We start from the raw sequence: 12,167 nt of genomic DNA on the forward strand, positions 1-12,167 counted from the left end.
GACGATAAATGGAACAGTGATAAGACTTTTTTTTTTATCGATTTTTTCAAATATATATTTACAAGACATATACAGAGCGTGTAGGCTTAAACGTTAACGTGAAGGGGTGTTTCCTTTTGGGTTTTTCTTTTTCGTTCGGCGAGTCTCTATTTTTTTTTAATGTAATTTTAATGTATTCAGTATCATTCATGTTAATGATTCCAGTGTTCACTCTTTTCGGGGAAAAATTCTGAACTCGTCTCGAGTGAATTTTCCCCTGAATAAAATAAAATCAGTAGCCAAGAGATAAAAGAAGTCGATTTGGCGGATGGTTGAATAATCGAGGGATATCTCAGAATCCCACGGTGACAGCGAAATTTTGGTGAGAACCTTTTTTGCAAAGGCTCTTTCACTCTGCAAAAAAGGTTCCAATGAAAATCTCGCTATCTAGCCCAGATTCAGAGATATCTCCCGAAAACTCGACCGAGAAACGAGTCAACTCGGTAAAAAATTGATTTGACTAATAGAAAAGTTTTCGAGGAATAACTCGGAATGAACGGGAGATAGTGAGATTTTTGTGACGACCTTTTTTGTACCTCTCAATCCGCTGAACAACAAATGTCCTACAAAAAATTTCAATATCTCCATCAGATTCCGAGATATTGTCATTATTGTTGTTCGATTAACCTCTGAACCTCTCGGCTACTGAACTCATTCATTTGAATTTGAATAGCTTGGGTTTATCGCTCACAATCATCCACTCACTCACACCTATCTATCTTAATTTTTGTATTGTTTTTCATTTTAAACATCGTGTTGTTTTTTCATTACTTTATACATCAACGTGTCCGCATACAGAGTATAGTTTTAGCATTTTGTCTGTGGTACGTTTTCCTATTCATTTTTCTCCATTTAAGAATAAAACTGCAAGTTAAAAGACAAGAAAAAACATCGAAATAATGGAAAATATCTTCACCCTTGCAGTTTCATATCTACAACATCCTAAAGCCCTAGATTTTTGTGTGTATATGCGGATTTAATAATTTCCCTGGTTTTCCTTATCTACTTCTGGCTCGAGTCTACCACGTGTTGTATTCAATTTATATATATATCTTTTTTTTTCGAATTTTCAACATTTCCACTAGTTGTCGAATAAGTTATTAAATTAATTTCAATTATAAATACGCCTCGAACCGAAAGAGATTACATGTTGGTTAGAAAAACAAAATTCGTGCTCTAATTAATATATATATTTATTTTGCTTTGTAAACATTTCTCCCATTCTTATGCACACATACACACACAGGCTTTCCCTGATTAAAAAGGCAATTAATTAGTCGGTTTTAAAACAAAATGGCGATACCACAGTGTAAGAGCGTACGAATGGCCTCTCCCCTCGTACCACTCCTGCACCCTTTCATTCATTTTTTTTTCTCCATCTATTCATTTTTTGTCAGAATGAGGGAAAACCTGCTTCCTCGTTTCCCACGTTGACGAAACGTTCACAAGACTAGATAATACTGGAAAGAAAATTAATAAAGTCGAACCCACCCGACGCCTTTTTCCCCATTTCTCTCATCTGTTCACTCATCAGCAATCGCCTGAAATCTCCCCAATTTCATCTGAAATTCACCCCAAAATTTTGCCACCAACATCAGGCATGATTGAAAAAAAAAAATTCTAGAAATTCAACGTAACGCTTACATTGGGTTCACCCGAATTTTCAGAATTTTTCTCGCACTACAAAACCAAAAAAAAAATCCACTGATTTCCTCTACCTGGAGCCTGCCGCGGTCTCATATATCGACGACGCCCACGAATAAATTAAACTGTAGAAAAGTTTTTTTTTTTTATGTTTGCTTTATACAAATGTAATATACAATATATTTAATTTCTTGTTTTGCGTGTTTTCTTATTCCTTGCATCATATAGTTATCTATATATTTATAATATATACCGCTATCTATGCTGTAAGTGTCGTGTACATGTCTCTGTTTAAATCTGTGTGTATGTGTGACTCATAATATTTCTTTTCCCTTCCCACAACGCAGAATCCGGTAATTTGTCCATTCTCCGAGAGCGCATTCACCCCCGACAAAAAGAAATATCGCACACTTCATTCCGCCCGAAGTCCCTCAAAAGAAAGAACGAAAAAAAAAAAAATAATAAATACAAAAAAAAAATATGAGAAAAAACGACACTTGGGCATCCAAAAATAAACAGTCCTTCCCAAATCGCCCTTAAATGCAACTCTTGTACTAATAGCGCACTTGTATCTCCCAAACTCGCGTTCCTTTATCAATACACACAACTTAAAATCCACTCTAATCCTCACTTTGGTACTTTCCGTAAAACAAAAATCCTCACAGATACGTCCTTAAGAGAGAGAGAGAGAAAGAGAGAGAGAGAGAGGAAAGAAGGAAAACAAAAAAAAAAAACGGTTAAAAATCTCACAATTCGGGGGTAACAGGATCGAGTAGTCTCTTCTCAGGATCTCTGGAGTCCCTGGCAACTAGGATATCGTTATCATTGCGATGCCTAGCATTGGGATCACATCTGCATCCCTGTGCAGCATGTCTTGCATAGCAAGCCTCACAGATAGTAACGCAACCTTTGAGTGGCCAGTAGCACAATAGACAGGGTAAAACCATAGTCAATGCTGCCAAACATGCCCACCTCGATCCCTTTCTAGATCCTGAGCAAGAGCAAGGCTCATCAGCACAGCTACCCCCAGCTTCCGAGTCCCCACCACTCCCAGTATCCCCACAATGATAAAACAACCCCTTAACGCAACACAAACACGATGCATAATCCAGTGCAGTCTCAGCTGAACAGAAACACGTATTATCGCATAGCCAACGGCTTGGCAATGGCGGTGGCTCCCTGCATGATTCACACCTGCACTTGCCACAAAAATCGCACATTATCGATAGACTAGGGTCATTAGGACGTATACCAATAGTGCCAGGTGTTATAGTACTGGCTGGCTCCTTGGTAAATGACACTGGTTGTTTAGTAACTGGTGCACCTGGTGATGATTGGAGTAGTGTCTGTTGATGTCTTCGTGGATGGATTCGTCCATCACTCTTGTGCTGATTGGGCTGATGATGGTGATGCCTCCTCTCGTTCTTCAGGCACTTTTGACTCGATAAATTTGGTGCTGGCTGGTGCTGCTGCTGTCGCTGATGCTGATTCGGATTCGAATTCTGCTGTTCCGGCTGCTGTTGCTGCTGCTGCTGCTGCTGTTGCTGTTGCTGTTGCTGTTGCTGCTGCTGCTGCTGCTGCTGCTGTAGCTGTTGCTGTTGCTGCTGTCTGAATGGTGTTTCCACGTACTCGTTAACAGCCCTTTCACCGTCGGGACGTGGCACTGTAAGGGTGACTTCACCAACTTGAGTTCTTTCGTTTCGCGATGACGATAGGATGCTGTCGTTGAGGGCTGCAAGTGGTGCACGCGATCTAAAACTGCTTGATGTTGATAGAGGTGTCAGTGGTGCTGTTAATGGTACAACTATTGTGGAGACCTGGGGCACTTGCTCCAATCTCGGTGGTGGCAATGGCCTCGTGTGATCGTGCCCGTGGACACGTGGTAAATTACTAGTTGATGAGCCGCTTGAGGCCGACGAGGGCGGCCGTGACGGCGTATTTTGTCCATTTGTTGACATCAGTGGTGATACTCCCCGGAGTTCTAAACGCTCCGGCCATCTGGGGTTCGACACACCCTGGTTATTTGATGACTGTGAATTGCCTGATGATGTGATCGACTGGGGTACTGGTGGACATTCACGGTGCGATGGTAGTGGTGATACGGTGATACGATCGTTCCATTGTAATTGGTTGGATGCTGTTGGGGATGGGGTTGATGATGAGGTACCAGCACGCACTGACCAACCGCCACGCGGTGATGATAATCCACGGATTGGTCCATTTGTCTCCCGGCCGCTACCCGCCCTCGCAACACGCACTTCATCCCCACCTGCAATTATCAAAACAATACCATTTTTTAGATATTTATTTGACTCTCTGGGGTTCAACTTTATCAACATTCCCGGGCTCTCATTGCTGAAATTTTTAAATACCTTAAAAAATAATTAACATTCATCAAGCCCCTGTCTGTCATTCGGTCTTTTATTCGCTTGACACGAGAAATTCTTGAGTTCCTCAACTTCACCAACAATATCTCCGGTTCTAACGATGCGATTATAACTTGTCAGCTCTCATTTTAAAGCTTATTTAAATATCTCCAAGAATATATAGCATGTATCAAATTCAACTGAGCCAATCTACAGTTATTGCCTCTTGAACACCCCCTCGTGCTCTCGAAACTCAATCCAAATGTTCTCGACACAAGTCACGAGTACGAAAATACTCCAGCCGTATCACTCTCGGATATTATCGATAATACCTAACTCGAAACATTGAAATTGAACACTGGTGAGTAACCAAAGACCGTTTCCACCACAATTCAACATTAAATTCCGCTCAGTATCCCACCACCCCATCAATTCCTCCCGTCTTAATTATACGAGACATTAATTTTCCCGTAAACTCGGTAAAACTGCTCCCCTCTCCATTAACAAAACCAGTATTGTGACCAGTCGACAATTTCCCTCCACAATAGTGATAAAACGAGTTTCAAGAATATTTCAGGATTGCATCGTTACCCCAGAGTTGAGTATTTCTATTATTGCGCCCGCATCTATTTTTGTCAGACGGTACAATCTATTATTGTCCATTATAAAGATAAACTGGCGTGTACCATTTAACATGTAAGACGACCCACGCCGAATTAACTCCACTAAATATTTCAGAATTCCCCTATCCCAACCCCTCACCCCTCGCACTTCTCACGAATTAATTAGCCCCAAGACGGCTATTTAAAAAATTAATAAATAAATTATCCGAATAAATCAAACGACCACTTGTTTATTCTCTCCAAAAAACTCAATTGATCAATAATAAATAAATTGGTTCGTCTAAAGGGAAAGGTAAGACAATTGTTTTTTGGTTGAGGGTAAATAGATGAAAAATTACAGGAAGAAGCTTGGGATGGAAATCTGGAAGTGGTTCTGGGGCAGGTAAAAAGCCAAGAATTCATTTTATCGGGGGGTTGTCCCGGCGAAATTCGAGAAAATAAATAAAAGGAAGAGGTTAAAAAAATGCGGGGAGGTCCAACCCTCAGGTAAAGTCAGTGGTATCCGGTCGCTTGAATGAGACTTCTCGGGAATTCGGGGCAGATGCGTGCAAAATCCCCTGAAGATGCTCGGAAGAAAAAAAAAAAAAGATGGGGCCGAATCGAGAGGAAGAGGGACAGATGGTCGTGCGCACGTATCGGTACCGTTTCTCCGGGGGGATATCCTCCTGGGCATTTTCATTGTACTCCGAGCCACCAGGTAAATGAGCCAGGGACCCTTACCAGATTTTTTTTTTCTTCTGCCCACCTTGCAAGATTCTGCCGATTTCTTTGGGCGAAAAGATTCCAATCGCTCTTTTTTTCAATATTTAAAATCCCCCGTTTTCGAGGGGGAATTATCTTTGTAAATTTTCATTATCAATTTATTTTTCGATATCAATTTCATATTTTTTCATTAATTTATTAATCCATATAGAATTTTTGGGGGAATCGAAATTTTTTCTTTTAATTTTCCGATAAATTTCGCATTGAAAACAGAATTTTAGTCGATATGTCTTCGATGGTGAAAAAAATGAAGTGAAATTGGTGAAAATCACTTGTCACATCGGTATGAGTTATCTCGAAGTGGCAGTTGTGGACACATGTGGGCTGACAATAGGTGTGTAATTTAAAAAAGCTGTGGCAGTTTTTATTTCTATCAACGGTGGGGTCTTTATCACTCCCGGTTGAATATAAACGTCTGGTGTAATAGTGGCCTCTCGCTCTGGTATATGGACATATCCATAATACACACGTACTGGCTAAACGTTGAGAGTTTGAAACGAAGAGATGGTCTGGTGTCTCGGTGGGCGCCCATTCGTGGGCGTCGCGGTGCCCAAGGCGCCCACTCCATTCGCCCACGCAATTCCAACTTATACCCAATCCTATTTTCCCCTTTTCTCCATTAAACAACACATACAGGCCTACTTTCATCCCATCTCCCTCGATTTTTTTATCCATTTTCAAAAAATCCAGATGTACCCAAAAGTGTCACCCTTTTCCCCCACAACTCATCTCATAAAAATTATTGTCTTCAAATAAATAATTATATGTCATCCGTTGAAATTACGAAATTCGACTAGATTAAAAAAAAATAGAATATATATATAAATAAAATTTTATTCAACTTATAATTATAAATTCTAATTAATTTTTTTTTCCAATTTTAACAACATCTCCACTGACTCCCCAAAAAATTCCCGCAGCATCTGTCGCTCTATCCAAAATCCTCAAAATTTTTCCCAAGAAATCAATAATAAAATAAATAAAAAATAATAAACGAAAATAAAATGAGAAACTGAAAAATAAAAAAATTCAAGTGTCAGTCCCAAGACCGAAACAATGAGCGCCAATAAAAAACCCATTGGCGTGTTCTAGGGAGGTCGAGCTGGTCTATTCGAAGAGACGTGTATTTTCCGTTGGTATTGCACTGAGAGACAAGATAGTTTTCGTATCTATCTTGAGACGCTTCCTTCCATCATATAAAATACGTTGGCGGGGGTTTGGAAACAAGCGTACCATTCAGGCCGACGCTCGACGAATGGAATGTGGCTATCGGGGACCTCAAGCCCAACCGCCTAGTCCCCCTCAAAACCCCCCTTTTCCTCTAGACTCCCGCCCCCTCCCGCCACCCACCACCCCGCGAGAATCGTTTGAGCGCAGCGATTGCCACAGGTCAGAGCCTTCAAGTCAACTATATACAATCGAGTTGAATCGCCAAGATAATGCCTTGAAAATTTTGTAAGCGATAGTATAAGAAACAGTTTCACCTACTGAATTCAACGATTGGCTCACTTCCTTCGAGATAAACGATAAATAAATAAATGAGATTAAATAAATTTAATGGGCCTGCAAGTTTCAAATCTTGGGGGTAATTAAGATTTTTTTTTCGGTTTTGATTTTTGAGGTGTTGACTCTTCGGTTTGATGGGACCAGTGAATGGAAAAAAAAATTTTGGGTTGAAGATCTTGAGGTCTTAATTAGGGGTATTTAAATTGACATGTTTTAGGAATTTTTAATTGTGCGGATTGTAATTAATTTTGATTGGAGATATTCGGTAAATTTATTGGTTCATCTGGGGATGAAAAAAAAATTCAGGGAAATCGAGTTTTTTTTTTGCCATTTTTCAAAGATTGGGTGGAGGGAATTAACCGATTCGATGATGACAAATTCTCGAGAATTCCCGGTCGTTTAAAAAATTCAAGAGTTACTTTTTAACTCTACAATTTTCATCGAGAAACTGAGAATCTGGTGGATAGAAAATGTGAAACGTCAATTAAGCGTTTAAATTGTCTGGAATTCAGCGGATGAATGAGAATTTTGGAATGAGCGGGAGAGGGGATTCCTCATAAATCCGTCAATGAATAATTGAAGGGATAAATAATCCCTCAGTGTAATTAAAAAAATTATCGCCCGAATATCCCCGACTATCAAAATTCATCAAAACCGAGTGGTCCACCATCACAATAAAATCTGTAACACCTCAAAAAAAAATTCCGATTGACTTCTTCCCAAAAAATTCTCTCCCGAAAATAACCGTAAATTACCCGCAGGACGTTGTCTTCCCACGGAAGTATTCCCGTCCGTCTCCAGCACTGCTAATCACCACCGGCTCAACCACCGGGAAAAAACCCTTAATCACTGGATTAATCCACTCCACTGATAATTCATATAAATCCGCCAGAACACTTGAACAATTACCCCCGATCTCACGATTTAATCCGGAGTTATTCATTAATTTTCCCACCGTCCAGATTCACTATTGACAAATTAATCCAGCCTCCACCAAAAGTCACAAAAACCAAATTATTTATATTCTCAACAAATTTTCAATTGATTTTTAATTAATCACGAAAAACGCTCAGTTGAAATTCCCGGGTTTTGTGGTGCGATGCGCGCGCATCGGCCACCGGCGAACGACTGAATCGTCGGCTTGAGTGTCTCATTGGCCGACGTTACACCAGTGGGTGAGTGCTGGGTGAGGGTCGGGGGGGCCGGGGGTAGGAAGGAAATCATACGCACATGTCCCCTCCCACGGGTTTTTCAATGGCGCAGGGGGGGAACGAGGGGGTAGGGGATACATGGCAATTCCTGTGGAAATGAGAGGGAGATGTTGTGCGATGGAGACGACATCTGGCGGCTCCTCGGTCAAATAAATTTCCGCCTCGGGGTTTTTATGAATGGATGGAAGCTATCATTGAAGTTTCGATTGAATGGAAACATCACGCGCTCTCTCTACACACAAATACGATACCAGATGACGGCCATTGCTTTCACGCGCCAATTTTGAATGGATTTTTTGAGGAGGGGGGAGAATGATTTTTTTTATTGGGAATTAATAGGCGAGGATTTGTCCTTCATTTTTTGGGCTCTGATTTTATTACGCGCGGATATCGTAGAGTGCAATTCCTTTTTTTTTAATAATTTCTTGGATAATTATTTATTCTCACACGGATTTTCTGGTAGGGATTGAATATTTAAAAAATATTATTTACGCTCATTTTTTAAAAATAAATCTACTGTTTAAAAAACCAGTGATAAAAAAATACAACATAAATTAGTAGATTGAAAATCAGAAAATCCATGTGGATATCCTTAATTACATCTCCTCTTTTTGCTCTCCTCCTCCGGATAAAATGCAAATGAGGACCACAACAGGAAGCCCATAATTTTGTTCAAGAATTCCCGGAGCTCGATTTCATCGTTACCATCGATCCCTCTCACCTATTGGCCATTACCATCGGTATATCTATCTTAAAAAAAAAAAAAGAGAGATAGACCCGGGGGATAGTGCCCTGTTGGGTCTAGAAACGTGTTGTACCACGGATTCCCCTTCGTCCGGTTGAATCTTCTCTCTTCATCTCCCGTTTTATCCCTTTTCCTTTTTTTTTCTCTTCTCCCTTTTCCTCTCTTAAGCTGGGGCTCGATACCGGATGCTGGTCTGAGGGCATTAACAGTTTTTGTGCGTGGGGTGAAGCGTTATCTGAGTGACTTGGCACCCAGCTTCGTGGACATCCTATCATTCATTGTCCCAGTATCGAATATTCAATACGTCCAACATTTCCCCCAGTCCCTGATCAATTTCCTAATCAATTTTCCCGGGTTTCGCCGGAAAATCAAACGACTCGGTTGAATTTCCAGGGATATTTCGGCATCGAGGGCGGATATCACGATTTTCGTTAAGACCTTTTTTGTTCCTATCAATTAGCTCTACAAAAAAGGTTCAGACGAAAATTTTGGTATCTACCCTGAATCCGGAGGAATTCGTTATTATTTTCATTAAGATAGTCAACTTGATCCTGAGTTGTGCCTGATAAACGTATTCTGCGGAGGATCTAATAGAGATATCAAAATTATTATAATAACCGTTTTTGTACCTCTCAATTAGTTCTACAAAAATGGTTTTGCCAAAAATTTCGCCATCTCCCTTCCTTCCGGAGATATTTTTGAAAAGGTGAGCTGACACCAGCGAATTGAGGCTTCGATCAATTAAAATAATTTCGCGTAACTCCCCAATTGACCAAAAATCCCTCAATGAACCATTACCAGCACATTTATCCGTTCGTTATATCAGAGATTTGATATCGCTAAATTGACGCAATCGATGGTGGATAACCCAGTGATAAAAACACCCGAGATAATTCGATTGTTCCCACTGCATCTGTCATGAAGCAACAGTTTAATTGTTTCGTTGTAGAAAATGGAGAATAAAAATGAGGAGAAAAAAAGGAGAACCCGGAGAAAAGACGAAGAGAGGTGATGAGTCAAAGTCTTGGGTTGGGTGGAGTGAAAGAACCTGATGTTTTTAGGAGAGGATTGTGCAGCAAGGCCCCCAGGAAGGTCGACCGCCTTCTTCACCGGCCAAGTGTGTTGGTTACTGGATATTCAACCAGGTAAGGCCCCCACCTCATCATCCCACCTATTTTACTCCTGCCCACGTTAAATTCTAACTCAAGTGCAGTATTTTCCCGGTGATTTTCCGGATAATAAAAAAATAATTCCCATCACCAGGAGCTGCTGCTTTTGTTAAATCGGTTGCTGAGGAGAAACGAGAATATTTTATTCCATCTGTGGAATCAAATATTTCTACATATATCCCAATTTTTGCATGCCTATAATTTTTTTTTCAAGAAAAATTGGAATTACGTGGTTTATATATTTTTATTTGTGTTGTTTAATCATGAAGGAAAATTATTTAATATTTTTTGTCACAGCCGGATTTTTTGGGGGGATTCGGGGGAATAGGAAATTGGATAATAATAGGAAATTTCTTCAGCTACAAAAAAATCCTCTGACGTTTCCGTCTCAAATTGTTTTTTTTTTCGAAATAAATCGATTGTTTACGCAAACGGTGAATTCTAATCCCAGCGTAAGATTTCAATTTTCCGGACGATTCTCTCGTTAATAAAAAATCTTCCAGGTTAAAAAAACCATCGGTTTGCGAGGAGAAAATAAAACATGAGGATTTTTTCCACAATAAAAGCAGTAAAAAAAAATACACGAACTACTCTGAATTTTCCTGTCTTCAAGAATATCGAGTGATTCCCGGAAACTTTGGGAATTTGGAAAAAATGTCAATGGAACTTTTTCACGGGAAATTCAATGATCTAAAAAAACGTCCTTTTGTGTTTTTACGGAAAATCGAAGAGGATCGATAAATTCGGTGAGATAAATTCGAATTCAGCGAGTGACTTGACTTGGCTGTTGGAATAATCTGCAATCTACCGAAAATATTCTCGTCTCGTTCTGGCAATTCTACCGCCATCTATATTTATTCCACTCATTAGATCTATCCTCGTTCCACTCAATTCATTCATGAAGTCCCATCTCCCTTTGCGTACATTTCCCCCGTCTGTCTCCCTTACTCATCTACTCACGTTCATTCATCCCCTCTCTCTCACGTTTTATTCACCAGCTCGACCATTCGATTTCCATTTCCATTCTCTCGCATTCGATTTCCCCCAATAAATTTCCCTCCCCCCTCCCTTCACTATATTCCCACCAAATATTAAATAATAATTCTCTAATAGAATAATTTGTAGATGAATCTGGGGAAATTAATTTTTTCTGTCCTCTTGCAATTAATTCAATTTAATGAGAATATTAGATTCAGGGATTAGAACAATTATTCTGGGTTCAAAGTTCATTGGATTTTCGATAGAGAATTGATTACAATAATTACTTTTTTTTTATTATTTAAAGACAATTCTTCTCTCCAGTAATGAATATTTGGGAAAAGTTGTTTTTTTTTTCTCAGTAAATTGAACGAAGAGGCCAGACGTGGGGAGGGAGTCAGCATCTGTAAATCCGGCTAAAATACTTGGTGGCGTGTTTTCTCGAGATGCTGGTACTCCGTGAGATACCAAAATAGGAATCCGAAGAAATCCCTGAGAAAAAAATAAATATTTCGCCCAAGGATTGATATACTTGACAGAATAAAATATCTCTCGAAATATATTCCGAGAGATATTTTATTTATATTCATATATTCAATTTGTCAAAGTGATATTTTCACAGATAAATATCACAGATCTATCCCGATAAATTATCTTCTTTCGATCAAGCCCGATTGACTAATTGATTACAGAAATACTTTTACTGGTTCAATTAATTTAATTATCAACGTCCTGACTATCGAACGGATATCCGGCCGATATAATTGGCGAAGGCACGTGTCGAGCACACAAGGCCGTCTTCACCAATCATTGTTACAATGCATTAAATTATGTTGACTCATTAATTAATCGACCCTGGGAGGTGTTGTTGATTCATTGGGGAAACGTCGAAACCCCTCAGGTGAATTTTCACTCACTATTTTCTACGGATATCTCGGAATTCACGCCAGATATCTAGCTATGTGAAGTTGGCATCGAAGTTTGAAAAATCTAACTTTTTTTTGTTGGTTTGGATTGTACTCATTGAGTACTTGAATGTACCCTGTGCACTTTTTTTTGTACCCTCTTACTTAACCCTGAAGCAGGGGGGCAAAATCGTGCAGAATCGGAGTTCAAGAAAAAAA

The 12,167-nt window shown here is 39.7% G+C and overlaps 1 protein-coding gene across 2 annotated transcripts in view; it reads right to left on the reverse strand.

The window, feature by feature from the left end:
- The window catches only part of LOC105272626 (protein sprouty), a 23,434-nt gene continuing 11,267 nt past the window's right edge, over positions 1-12,167 (reverse strand). The window contains exons 1-2 of one of the 2 annotated variants that reach the window (XM_011314828.1): positions 7,696-7,724; positions 2-3,952 (exon numbers count right to left, since the gene is read on the reverse strand). In XM_011314828.1, coding sequence (XP_011313130.1) covers positions 2,430-3,641 — 1,212 coding nt within the window. In that variant the 5' untranslated portion in view covers positions 3,642-3,952; positions 7,696-7,724 and the 3' untranslated portion in view covers positions 2-2,429. Of the gene's footprint in view, positions 3,953-7,695; positions 7,725-12,167 lie in introns of those variants that run through there. The other variant, XM_011314827.1, reaches the window with a different exon arrangement.

The sequence above is a fragment of the Fopius arisanus genome, unplaced genomic scaffold (assembly GCF_000806365.1).
Source record: "Fopius arisanus strain USDA-PBARC FA_bdor unplaced genomic scaffold, ASM80636v1 scaffold00223, whole genome shotgun sequence".
NCBI lineage: Eukaryota > Metazoa > Arthropoda > Insecta > Hymenoptera > Braconidae > Fopius > Fopius arisanus.